At 36.6% G+C, this 14738-nt stretch overlaps 1 protein-coding gene across 5 annotated transcripts in view; it reads left to right on the top strand.

Moving 5' to 3' along the window:
• Window positions 1–14738, top strand: part of LOC128999158 (adenomatous polyposis coli protein-like) — a 172968-nt gene that overhangs the window by 9145 nt on the left and 149085 nt on the right. For 3 of the 5 annotated variants that reach the window (XM_054425533.1, XM_054425529.1, XM_054425534.1), the window contains exon 3: window positions 2961–3003. In XM_054425533.1, coding sequence (XP_054281508.1) covers window positions 2961–3003 — 43 coding nt within the window. Of the gene's footprint in view, window positions 1–2960; window positions 3004–8982; window positions 9209–14738 lie in introns of those variants that run through there. The other 2 variants (XM_054425530.1, XM_054425531.1) reach the window with 2 other exon arrangements.

Below are 14738 nucleotides of genomic sequence, written 5' to 3'. Positions count from 1 at the left end.
CACAAGTATTGTTTATAAAATGTTGCTGTCTCACCTGTGTCAAATCTTACAGAAATAAAGCTTACCTAACCAACATTCTGCATCGTCATAAACTTAACAGTTTTTTTTTGGGCAAGCAGCTTTTTTTATAGATCTCATTGCCTTAAAATCTTTAATCCACATGAGAATAAATTGAATTTTGGCTGGAAATGATTTCACATGTCATCTTAAATTAAAGTTAATTGTACTCAGAAAAATTGCTGCACTGCCGTGAAGAGCTTACCATTTCCCATACTTGTGCATCATAGATAAAAAAAACGGTGTTGTACCATCTAATGCTCAACTATAAAAAGAGATCACCATTATTATTTATTCTCATGGTAAGTGAAAAACTTTTCCTTACCTGGAAAAAAGCTAATTTATGAGCCTTTATTCTATACTTGAGCAGGGATGTTGCGATACCACTCTTTCCGATATTTGGTATCGATTCCATGTCTCAAAAAATTATCGTTACCGGCTCAGTATTGGAACTAAGGTATTGATACCGTCAGTATTGTATCCATTCGATACCAGTGAGGTCATTTTCTGATTCACTGATCTTTGATTAAAGTTCACTCGCTCCAGTACTGTCAGGGACGTAACTATAGGGGGGGGGGGGGGGGCACGCGGGACATGAGCCCCGGGCACCAGTTGTTAGGGGCACCAACACGGGCACAGATATTTTCAAACAAAAATTTTTTAAAATATTTTTAATCCATCATGTGTTGCAAAATAAAATCATTATATTTTTTATTTTTATATAGGCTAAGTCTAAGAAAGTACAAAGTGAAATGATGAATGCTATCTGATTGTTATTATACTGTTTACGAATCATGTTAACGGGCCCGCATGAACTTGTACGGAGCCAGTAGCTTGGTATCGATACCATGTAAATATTTAAACAACCGATAACGATACGATACCAGCAGTATCGCAATAAAATTATCGATACCTACTGGTACCGATAGCATTGCAAGCTACATGAGGTAAATTGATTTCCAAAAGTATAATTTGTAAATTAAAATTAACTAAATTTCTTTGTAACCTGCTTGATGTTTGGATAGCATTTAGTGATAGTATTTTACTTATATAGGCTTACCTCCGTCAGTAGTCCAAAATTGTGTCTTTTTCAACTAATGTTGTTCAAAGCTTACATGTTTCGTTGCACTGCAACATCGTCAGAGCTTTTTGTCAAAAACATCAAATGATTTATACATAAAACAAAACACGGAACACGAAACATTTAAACACGTAATAACACGATAGCGCTATCGACACGGCACGGCAGCGGTTGTAGGTAGACTGGACACGGGTTAAGTAACTTCGTCCCGTCCTTCTCTGTTATCAGCTCGGTGGTCAGCTGTTCTAGATGAGATAACGGTGTTGAAGAGGGAGTGGGACTTGAATTGTAGTTTATCATTGAGGATGTATTCTTTGTGTTCTTCGTTTACGTTCATTTTATATATCTCATACTCCTCAATGTGTCCAACTTATTACCTTTCCCGCAAAAATGTAGAACTTCCAAGCCGTTCTTAATATCACTCATTGAGTGATTACAATCTACAAGATGTTGAGCAAACGCGGATTTTTGTTTATGGTGTTTAGGATCTGGTCGGTGTTCTTTATATCGTGTTTGAAAGGCACGACCTGTTTGCCCTATGTATTTGCTAGGACAATCCGGACAAGATATCCTATACACGCCGGTCTTATCTACTTTGTCACCTATCTCAACTTTATTTGCCAACACGTTCCTGGTACGGTTTGTGGTTCTGAAGGCTAGTTCAATGCCTTGTTTAGCGAGTTCTTTCTTTAATGCGTGTTGGATAGTGTGACTATATTCCACGCAGACATATTTTTTCTTCTCTGAGCTGTCAATCTTCACACCTTGTTTGTTTTTATGTTTTTTGATGAGCCTATCTACCAAACCGCTTTTATAACCATTGACTGTAGCTATATGTTTTATAATTTTGTATTCAATCTCATAATTTACTGCATTTAACGGAACTGTTAACATCCTATGGATCAATGAATTAAATGCTGACATTTTTTGAGAATATGGGTGGTATGAGGTATTGTGGATAGTTTGTGCAGAAGTAGTTGGTTATAGTATTTTACGCTACAAGGCAGAGAAAGTTACTGTCCTCTTAAAAAAAATAATTAAATTGAGCAAATTGAATTTTTATTTTTGGTCCAAGTTAGTGTAGAAACATACAGACAGCGTAGCATAGCGTAGCGTAGCCGAGCGCAGTGTAGTCCAATACACACAGACAGCTTAGCATAGCGTAGCGTAGCACATAGGTCGTAGACGGTCTTAAATAAGGTAGATCAGTATACAGGATGGCTCTGTCGGCTATGTATTAGTCTTGCCGAAAATATCTAAGGTGACAGTTTTTGATCAGTAGGAGAAGTGTCGGGGTGTATGAAGTGTGTAAAGGCAGGGACAAACATGGTGAACATCACCACTCTAATCCTTAGGAAACTCGAGCCTCAGTTTATGGATTACACGAGAATGTCGACTACAACGTTCGATTACATATTTAGTTTTGTGAAGGATGATTGGGAGAAGCTGACATCTAATTAGAGGAGACCAATTGGTGCAGAAAAGAGACTAGTATTAACTTTAAGCGTGTGTGCAGACAAATGCGCTCCAATACCCTCTGAGAAAAACAAAATAGTTTGTTCCTCGGTATACGCTACTAGTGTGACATACCTCATTTCAATGCACGGTTTTGATTTAAAACATGCGCTGCGCTACGCTACACTGTATGTATGTTTTTACACTTATAATAAGCAACTCTCCAAGATCATTGGGAACACAAGAATATCCCAAAACTTCAATTAGGTCAAACTATTGTCATTGTTTGTCTTGGAAAATTATTTATTTTATGAATTGATATTAATTTTTAAATAATTTATTATAAATAAATGGTCTGGTTGTTTAGGATTTGGCGAGGGTGGACATGACAAGACCAAGGTATCCTGATTGTAAGTAAATGCATTTTCATGATTACCTATAAAAATATGCTAGTGATAAGATTTTTTTGGTAGCCATAGCCTATTAATTTAACCCTCTAAATTATTAGGTAAGAGATTATGCCTAATTCTATAGTGTTTCCCTAATTTTCTGAACAGTAACTTCTTAATTATTTGACAAGATTTTACAATCTACACACACAATGAATTAACGAAGAAATGGTTTATTCTACTGTAAGAATGGTAAGGAAAGCATATGAGGTTCTACTCTACAGGCCTGAGGCATGTGTCACTCAATGGGCCCCGACTCCCTTAAGATATTTGCTTCCCCCCACCCTTCCTTGCCATGGAATTTCCCTCTTCCTTGCATCCCTAAAAAACTGAAACCTCTTGTGCCAACAGGCCCATTTGCTAAAGCAGCCTTGATACTCACAAAATTCCATGCATGCCATCAAATTACTGTTAAATATTTGATTTCCCCTGTGGTAGCCTATAAATGTTTTTTTTTATGCTAGGGTTAGTAAAAAGTCTGGAGACCCCTTGTTAATTTTTTAATGGCCCATACTAGAAAAACTAAACTCGGCACATCTTTTTGCAATGTTATGAAGTACTTTTTGGGCATAACCGCCACTTGGTGTACACCCCCAAAATGGGGGATTGCGGGGGCAACTCAAAAGTTTCAAATGGTAAGACCTATCGAGTGACCCCTCATTTTGAAGGTCCTGATAAAAGAAAATAAACTAGGGGTCTCTATCTCAATCCAGTAAAAAATTGCAGCTGATTGAAATCCATAGAAATCAGAATTAACTTGCAATTTTATACTCAATTGGCTGCCATATTTTACTGTGTTAAGATAGAGACCTCTAGTTTGCGTTGATAGTTTTCTTTTATCATGACCTTCAAAATGAAGGGTCACTCGACGGGGCTTAAAATTAAAAAATTTTGAGTTTCCTCCAAAATCCCCCATTTTGGGTTGGGGAACCAAGTAGCAATTGGGCTCAAAAAGTACTTCATAACATGATATAAAGGTGTGTAGAGTTTAGTTTTCCTAATGGGAGCTGTTACAAAATTTACAGTGGGTCTCCAGACTTGGGAAGTTGCAAGTTAAATTTCACTTTTTAGAATTTCAATTGGCTGCCATTTTTTACTGGATTGAGATAGAGACAGTTTTAAATAAATAATAATTGTTGATATTGTCAAAATTTTATTTGGATGGTGTGTAAAATAACTTGAATCAATCCTAGAATAATACACAATAACACAAAATATATTTATGATGGACAACATTCATGTCCCGAAACATCACTCAAATTGTCGTTATCTAAATATTCACCTATTTCATGGTCTCTTAAGCGAAATACCAGAACGATTCGACATTGTTTACTAACAAAGCATGGAACGACACAACCAGGGCAATCGGGTTTAGTAAACAGGAGTGAATTACACATCTGACTTTTGGCAGTCGCTGCATGGATGTTGTTGGGACTACAGCAAAACAAAATATCCCACGCGAAAGAGCAGGTTATTCCCAACACGGCAATACCAAACAAGGCAACCTTTTTCCTTCTTCGATTTGCTTACTAAGCGCAGCAAATTCAAACTACACTCGGATGCGCCCACGCATCGATGGGCTTGTAGCACTAACAGGGCTGCCGGTCGCGTTCGTGGGATTCATTCAAGAGGTTAAAATTCTGCGCCCCCAAAATTTGGCGCTCTAGGCCTTGGCCTAGTGGGCCTAATGGGAAATGCGGTACCAGTACTGAGTGTACACTCAGTTTAGAAAGTGTAATAATAGCTTAAAAAGATGTTAAACCTCTGAGTTTTCTACAATCTGTGGTGAAATATATCACAGACTAGTGGAATATCTTCTGCAAGAACGGTGGCTCACACAAATCACGGTAAATTAAAAATAAAATTTCTAGCTGAGTTGTCAAATGCTTATTTTAGGTGGGCCTCCCTAACTAAGCTGTGGTGAACACTACACCTAACCGAGACAGGACTCTCGATCTCCCTCCGCTGCTAGAAGGGGGAGGATAAGTTGTTTGAACGTTTGTTTGGTTTTGGAAATAAATCAGAATATGGAAGTAAAAACCTGTTGTAAAGAATTTACCTACAGTACCTTCCTATGAATCCTCAACTAATGTGTACAATCATCAGTTAATACGTAGGCCTACCACAGTTAGAGAGGGCCAGGCACACACATCATCGAACTGAACAATATGATTAATTAATTGTCTTGGACATTTTTTTACTGCTGACGATGGTCTGACAAATTTAATTTAACCCTCGAGGAGGCGCTTCACTAGTTAAACAGGAGCGAGCGTATGCAGAGTTTTATTCCGCAACAATAAATAGCACAAATTCTACCCATTTTACTTGTTGTTTTAACGAAATATTGTATGCATATGTTGAATAACCAAATCAGAAACCTAATTTCTTTGTTATTAGTATTATTCTTTTCAATTCATATGAGTAATATTTCAAATAAACATATTGAGCAATTTTCTAGTATAAAGGTATCACTGTGGGTGTTACAAGAGGGGGGCGTGCAGAGTTTTGTTCCGCAATGATGCAATTATACATATACATGCAAACAAAATAAATTCGATAATAATTATAAAGAAACAATACATTTAAACAGGTTTTATTTTTGTATATACACACAGTTTAACAAGAGCGCATGAGAAAATAAACGCTACGCCACGCGATAGGGCGCACGTGGAGAAAACCTCCGCAAACTGGCACCGCCTCACTGAATTGCAACTGACAACAAAATAAGGAGAAATTCGGGGGTAAAAATAACTTAGGGGCATTCCCGGGATGAGGTGCGTGAAGTATGGAGCCGGACGACTGCCGACACCCATTATGCATAATGGGTATATCAACAAAAACTACAAGTGTGGAGGAAAACTGTGCAAGCGTCTGCTCGAGGGTTAGTAGTTAAACACCAACAAATTAAACCCAAGATCCCTCACTGTTTGTACGCTTCTAAACAAGACTACCTCATTGGCTCTTCAGCAAATGTCGTCCAAGGCTTTCAAGTAACGTCCTAAGACATCTTAAGGTGATTTAAAACAGAATAAAAGACAAATTATTAGTTGCACTCAATGCCGTGTGCCAGTCTTAAGTGGTGGGATCATATTACGGTAAGGTACAATACCAGTGACATTACCATCAGGTAATATCTTTGCGTTTTTTTTCAACTACTGAAGGTATATTATCACCTAGAGTGCCTTATCATCTGGTATAGGTTGGTTGTTATTTATTTATTTTAGGGTACAAACACTTAGTGACACAAGGTAATGCAAAAGTTTTAAATAATGAAATGAGTATGGATTTCATATAATTTTTTAAGTTCTACAGAAAGCCCCGTACATTAGGAATCTGCTTCTTAGGCCCACTATCTCCAAATACAGTAAAGAGTGCACCAAATGCATTAAAGAGTCATATAATTCAATGAATTGAAAACACTAAAGGGCATATTATTTGTAATTATGTGGCTCTGGCAATTTTCTATTTAGTATAAGAAACCTAAGTCATTACTCAGAAAAAAATAAGGTTATTGTAGAAAGAGTATCAGTATCTAGCATAAGCAAGATTATGAATCAAATGCTAAACATTTTTTTTTTACTTGTTTGCACTTTATATGTATTATATTTTATGATTTATTATAAGCAATGAATACACTAGGTCTGCAGCGTAAATTACATATCATAATGGTTATTGTGTTTACATAACCAAACAAAATCAAATAAAAAATTAGAGGTTATGCTAATAATTTTTCAAACTCAAACTTGTGCTAGGGGCCTTGTCTTGTGTTGTTGAGTGTAGTGTTGCGTTGTTTGTTGCGTTTGCGTTGCGGTTGCGGTTGCACCGTTGCAGACAGCAGAACAGAGCGGAGAACAGAGGCAGACGAAATGGCATAGCAGTGGTACCAACACAGTAGCTTATATGTATGAACAATTGATACCTATACATAAATCAGTGGGTAGACCTGGTCCAACTAAACTACATTTTTATCATCCTTATGGATGAATTGGATGCAATTTTAGTTTCGCACGGTTTATGTAATAGGTGTTATGTTGCTTGACATTTGCTTATTGGTATTTGACTAATTTTAACACTACAGTAACCAAATAACTAGATAAATTTATTTTATTTACGTGAATGAGGCTCAAACTCAATTGTTTGAACAACAACTACAGACCTTATACCTTGACAACCAACAATATACATAAAATCAATAGACCTAAAAAAAATTCCCAATTAATAGAGGCCAGATAATGTGTTTGCAGTATTTTTAATGTTGCACTACTCCCATTGTAAATTGCGAAGCTCGTTTTTCATGTCTTCTTCACGTTGGCGACACTGATTGCTAGTGTCTACGAAATTTCGTTGATTTTATGGCCAATTTAATGATTTGTGCTTTAAAGTTTGGTTGAATATCTAGGGAATGAGTTATTGCTTATTAAAACAAGGTTTTAAATTACTGAAATAACAAGAAAAAATGGTAAACTAAATATGACCCCAACAGTGCACCAGACAGAACTAACAATACAATTGTCTTCAGCTGATCCTTAAGGAAATGTACCCTATTCAGACCTTTGCCCTAGAACTGGTAGTGTAACTACAGTAGTAGTAGTACAGTAGTTAGTAGTTGAGAGTTTTAATGTAGCTAAGATATGTTTTAGTTCATGTAACTTATGATGTTGACGTAGCTAATGCATTCGTTGTTCATTTGGCTGGATAAAGGACTTGTGACTTATGAGAAATCTACAAAGGGTAACTTACATTTTATCTTGGAAAAATTTAGGGGATATCGGTATCCACATAATATGTGGATACCGATATCCCCTAAATTACCGATACCCAAGATATATTATTTTATACGTTATATTATAACGTAACGCGTTCTTTGTCATTTTAAACTACCTTCCTCCTCCCCTGTTACGTGTCTTTTTACTCTATAATTTCTGTACAAAATTCAGATCCTATTTGCCATCGTACTGAACGTAGGAAGAAATTTATTCTTTTATGTTCTATATGACCAAGGTGGATGAAAAAACATTAGTTGTGATATTCCCGTAATATGCTGACGTCCCCCAGATTTATAGCGCCATGTCACTATTTAGAAAAAAATAAAACATTAACAATAAAATCATCAAAACAAACATATACTTATGGAATGACACTTACAATCAGGTGATTTTCTGTTTGCAATCTGGGCGACGTCAGCCATGACTGGAGGACCACAGAATAGAGTTGGTTAGACGTTTTGGAACTAGAATAGGCTAAGTTCCAGACAAAAAATAAACAATAAAATTGAAACTGATATTATATTTGAACAAAAAATGTTCATTAATTTTGATAATTCGGATAAAAATTATTTGTTGGTTACCGTAATGATATAAAAACCCATCTCCTCCCTTCACGTTAACGCTGTGTAACGTTAAGCTGAACCCCTCCCCCTCCTTGATCGTTAAGTAATATATGGATGGCGTCTTACACCAGGGTCGCCGGAATCACTGTCCGTGGGCCCATAAAGTCAAAGTCTCGCCGATGCCGCTTGACTGATAAAGTAAATATCATTCTCCTCTCATAAGACGGCCGTGTTATGTAGTTGTTGTACATACTGCGATTTTCATACAGTCCAAATTTACGGCACACAATTCACTTCATAGAGTGCAGTAGTATCGTAATGCTAAACTATAACCAATGCCCAAATATTTTGCTTTCAGTCAAAACAGTAAGTACTGACCGTGGATTTAAATCAATTAAATTATAAAGAAAGTTCACGCCAACCCAATGTCAATCTCCCCTCTTGTTTACTCGTTTACATGTATATGGTGTCTTCATGAAATTACTAGGGTTTTTTTGCCCTCAAAACTGCTTGAGCTTTTTTACATAACAGCTGTTTTGGATTTGTAGTTAGAATTAGAAATGGACTGAACTGAACTGTACCGACCGAATGAACAACCAATCGCAGCGGGAGTGAGAAACTTCAACTTCATCCTTCATCTATGGCGTTATGATTTTGTTTTAAGAAAGCGTTAACTTAATACCGGATAATATTGTTTTTATTGTTCGTATTTTTTGTGCCTTGACGTAATTACAATTGGAATTTCTTGGTGAGTTTTTGGTTTACCTGATATATTGTTAGGCAAACGACTTGTCATTTTACTGTCGCTTGAAAATCAATAAACAGGATCCCACTACAGTAAGTTGGTAATGCACTGTTTTCGTTTACCTAGATGGAATAATATGTTTACATTATCTAGTAGGCTAAACCCTTACCCTTTTTCGTTTTCCCTTATCACAGTGGACTTATGCTACTTGAGTTTGGACCTAGGTTATGTTTATTTGTTTTCTAAAAACACCGTCCATCACACATAACCTCAGATACTAAATCGATATGGGCCTACCTAGGCCTAGTACCCGTATATAGTTTTATTGATTACAAATAGGCTATTAAAGTAATTTTAAAATCAAAACATAGCTGGTTCCTTCAATCCCTAGTGGTTTTAATTCTAACTTGGGATGTCTTGAGTTAGCTTATTCGCATATTATCATTACTGTCTAGAATGTTTGGTAGCTTGTGCACAGCTTGCAAAATATTAATTAGCCTAATGGTCAGCCTTCTTCCATTATCAATAGGCCTATTGTATGGAACAGAGAAGGGGTTTTAGGCATAGTACACCTAAACAGACAGTTTTCCCGCAGCCTTGTGATTTTTGAGTTAGGCTAATGTATTTAATCTGGCCCCTCTTAACCTACAGTTTTGTAGTATTGACTTTTGGGCACCGGAGTAGACGTCACATCTATGGGGACCAGTTATCGCCTAGCCTATTTGTAAATTATTAAATTCATCCATTCACAGAATGCATGGTACTTGCCTACAGTCTAAATTTATATTTTCTGCCTTATTTTTGTAAGGTAGAACTTACTGAGATAGTTTATGAGGACATAAAAGATGCTAACTTACATATGGTTAAAATGAAGTTGTCCTAAGTTATCCATTTTACTTTCTTGAAAAGTGTATACTTATTCCACAGAAATCAGTAATATCAGCTCACTTTGTTGATGGCTCAACTCAACTAAGTTACGTTTATTTGATTATAAAAACTAGTGACAACTTTTAACATGGGCATGGAATGTCAAGTTCTAACAATAGTCATAGCCTAGGTTGTAGTCCATAAAATACTACCAAGATAAACTGTCGTACATATGTTACCAATTTGTTGTAGGTAAACAGTGACATTGATGGACAGCTTATAATAACTGTTGTACATGTAAAAACTTTTAACATGGGCATGGAATGTCAAGTTCTAACAATAGTCATAGCCTAGGTTGTAGTCCATAAAATACTACCAAGATAAACTGTCGTACATATGTTACCAATTTGTTGTAGGTAAACAGTGACATTGATGGACAGCTTATACATGTAAAAACTTTTAACATGGGGATGGAATGTCAAGTTCTAACAATATAGTCATAGCCTAGGCTGTAGTCCATACAATATAACCAAGATAAACTGTCGTAGTGGTACCTTTGACTATTGATACAACCAATTACAGTAGGCCTAGACAATCTATCCCCATTTTAAAGTTGTCGCCACCTTTTAAATTAAAATTGTAGTTGATGTAAGCCACTGACAGATTGTGTTGATCTAAATTATTAATTTCTGTCAAATAGGCTACCGTACACTAACTTTTTACCAACTCAAACTAATGGAATGACTTATTGTGAGGTATAGCAACTGTAATGACTCATCAACTTGGTCAGCAACAAAAAACAAGGTTGAAAATTTTAATTTTATACACCCTAGCACATTCTGTTTTTGGCAGACAGGGCAGTATGAATGTCTTAGACAAAATACCTTTTCACTAGCATAGTTGGTGCTTTATAAGTAGGCCTACTTGGACGTGCTACCTTTTATAGAATTTGCATGTCTATGGAGACATGCGGGAATAACAAGCTCACAACCCAATGAACTGAACATTAAAATACCGTAGTAAGGTTTTAAACCTTTTAATAGAAATCATGGTTAGGCTTAGTGGCTATTTGATGTTGTTGATTAGCAACACAACTTGATTTTTAAGAAACTGCTATCTTTCCCTTCGCCCTTTTAGAAGCTCCTATTATTTTCTAAATTTTTTCAAATAAATTTAACAACCAGTATTTAATTAACCAGTATATAATAATAATTATACCTTCTTTTTGGTAAGCTAAATTACTGTACCATAGACCTTGTATAGTAAGAGGTAGGCTACCCATCACATCTGGCACCAGCTGTAGCCAATTTTTTACTCAAATAGGACATCACCATATAAGACAAACTCACAAATTGTACTGTTGTAAAAATTCTTTTTCCACAGCAATTTTTGTTACACTGTTATAAGTTATGTGTCATATAATTTGTTAACAATAGGTTAACAATAAGTTGTCTTTTTAGTTTGACTTGGTTTAAAAGTTAGCCTATTCGACAGAAATAAGTAATTCACATCAGTAACACTCTCTCACTTTCGATGACTCAACTTGACTAGGCCTACCATAATTTTGATTCTTATTCTAAAACAGTTACCAACTTAACATGTTAATGGGATGTCTATATGTACTGATAATCGAGGCTATTACCGTCCAAAACTGTTTAAATATAGATTAACTGTTGTAATCATACGTTAACGTAAATTGATAATGATGATGGACTTGATAATATATTTAGGAGCTTTATTATGGCATTCGCATGAAGGGTACGTTTATTGTTTAACATACCGAAAACTGGTCTTGGTGGCTTTTTGCATTTTCTAAAGCCTCGTTCATCGAATTCACTTGTGACTTTAATCAGTGGCTTGTAGTGAAACGTGTCGTGAGAACTGCTTGTCAGTGATTCGCACAGTAGGTAGTTTGAGTTAAGGCCCGGTCCTTTCCGACTGAAGTCGGTAAATTCATGGAATATCAAAGTCCTGTCATGTGTTAGTTTCATGGCCTGTGGTTCATATTGGTTCAAGGTTTGGGCCGGCTCAATGCACTGTTCTCACAGCCTGTTCAGTTCCGTGGACAAATAGAGTTTTAAAACTGGCTACAAAAAGTTTGAATCAAATAGGGTACCGTACCCTAATGTTTAAGTTTTTTGTTAACCGTATTATTTTAAAACCATGTTCACAAGTCGTCACTATTTATTGGCATTATCAGATTTTATCCTATGCAATTGTATAAAGATAACCTAAATACTGCAAGTTTTGAATAGAAAGCTATAAATATTAATTGGTTCGTTACTTACCTTTCTCGGATGTTGTTGTAAGAATCTACCCACTTCGTCCCACAAGTTAAAAATCCCAAGCTCTCTGTGTTGCCTTCGCATTTTACCATCATGAACTACCAGTCCTTAATCACTTGGCCTTTCTCTCTGGCCCATCAGTAGCTCGTGAAATCCACAACCCACGGCGCTTTGAGGACAGTCAGGTTTGCAAATTCAGATGGCTCGAAATCCGTTGACTGATTAAGGAGATAAACAGTTTCACCCTACCACGCGTCTTACGAACAAGGCTTAACAGTTCCAAAGCTGTCATAATTTTACTTTTATTACAAAAATGTAATGGCTTTAAGTTGTTTTCTGTATTTATGTAATTCTGGTTGTTTACTAGGCCTACCAGATATTCATAATTTTTTTTTAATTTTTGTTAGTTTTTGGAATGTGCTTTTTAAATCTCTTCCCCGAGGACTGCCCTGATTCACCTACGTATAACTGGTAACGTCATTAAAGGATAATATACAGGGAGCGGCAAAATGATCTGACAGTATTCTTTGCCGCCCAGTTGAGCGAGTGAGTGTAGGAGGGTGGTGGAAATTGGGGCGTTCCAAAGACAATGTTGGGACATTTTTAGTAGCCATGCAGCTGTGGATGGCAGAGCACCGTGCATTTGTGGAAGTGTTTATTTAAAGTGGCACTTACTGTGTAGCTGTTCAGTAGCAGTTCCGTATGTGTTTCAATGTGGATCCAAGGTGAATATTCCTAATACCATTTTGCCGTGGGTTGGTAACTTCAGAACTACTAGTTCAGCATTGAAAAAAGTCAACAGGCTAAGATCAGCCCGGACACCAGTGAACGTCGAGAGAGTGGAGAGAAGCTGTGGAAGCTAGTCCTCGGCGGCCAGCACGTAAATAAGCTGCAGCTCTGCCTGCACATATCTGGCTGCTTGGTGGACCTGCACTTTCATGCATACAAAATGGCAATCATGCAACAGTTGAAGCCCATTGGTTATGCAAGGCACATCTCATTTTCAGAACAAGTGGTCGGTTTGCTTACACGTGCCAAATTGTCATTATGAGCGACGAATCACACTTTCAACTACACCACACAGTCTTTTCTTCACTCTCTTTACATTCTCTGGCGTCCAGGCTGACCCCGGATCGCCTGTTGATTTTAGTTTCAAAGCTGAACCAGTAGTTCTAAAGTTACCCGACCACAGCAAAATGGTGTTTTGAGTTGGGACTTTTCTTCCTTTGACCCACATTGAATCGTCTGCTGAACAGGTACACAGGAATCGCCACTTTTGAAAACACTTCCACTACAAATACATGGTGCTTTGCCGTCCACAACTCCATGGTTACTAAAAATGTCTGCACGTTGGATTTGTAACACCCCTATTCCCACCACCCTCCACCACTCTCTCGCTCAACAGGGAGGCAAAGAAAACCGTCAGATCATTTTGCCGCTCCCTGTACAAGCGGACCTAACTGTCCTAGTAATGTGCTGATTAATTTTTATGCCACCTGATGATGGTGCTTAAAAACATTCAAAAAGCATGTAGGCTAGTCCAATCCTGGTGTCCAAACTCAAGATATTCATGTAGGCTATTACACTTTTACTTTTTTTTACAACAGAAACACAATCTATGTATTGCCACTGTCATAGACAAACGACTCAATACTTTTTGACCATCTGGCATCAGGCAAAAAAATTGGACTAGTCACTAAAAGTCATTCCCCCACTGGCAAATTTATTACGAAAACTTATTTAAAATTCAAAATTTGCGTATAATGGCACGTGGTTGACGTATGAGTCACTAGTTGTTTCAGCATCGATATTTTCAACTGCTCAATTCGAACTTGAAATATAATCATACTGATGATAATTCACGACATTTTTCTAATGTGATTCTACCGTTTAATTTGGTGTGTACTTTGATTAATAAAAATATATTTTTTGTTTGAATGGGGTTTGTAAATAAACAAAGTAACCTACTAGATTGCAGATGTGACCTTAAGATACCTTAATGCCAACACTTTAAAGGTCGTGCAATAGGTTCAATGGGTTGCATCAATTAAACTGTAAAATAACTTAAGGCCTATATAATCTCACTCCAATTTGTAGGTCCTAAGCTAAACAATAGATAAGACATAAATGTTAGCGTGGTTAGAAGTCTTAGCGTGCTATAAACCACACCCCCACCGCAGCAAACCTGCAGACCAAGTGAATTTCCATTTGCCAGATTGGATTTTTACTGAAATATTTCCATAAACTTGTCTTATGTCAGATTTATTCCCTTTAAATAACATTGGATTTAACAAGTGCAGGTTTGCTGCAGTAAAGGGAAAAGCTTTTTTTTATAAATGTTTATAATATAGGATTAAATAAATAAATTTGCCAAATTTGATAAAAATACATCCATAAACTCAAACTAACAGTTTTCTTTTCCCCCATAAGTAGGCCTATAATATGGGAATTTTGAATCTAAGAATTTTTT

The sequence above is a fragment of the Macrosteles quadrilineatus genome, unplaced genomic scaffold (assembly GCF_028750875.1).
Source record: "Macrosteles quadrilineatus isolate MER2022 unplaced genomic scaffold, UCM_ALF_1.0 Scaffold_7__1_contigs__length_78375512, whole genome shotgun sequence".
Classification (NCBI taxonomy): Eukaryota; Metazoa; Arthropoda; class Insecta; order Hemiptera; family Cicadellidae; genus Macrosteles; species Macrosteles quadrilineatus.
Note: the sequence above shows the minus strand (reverse complement) of the source record. Positions and strands in the feature narration are given on the sequence as shown.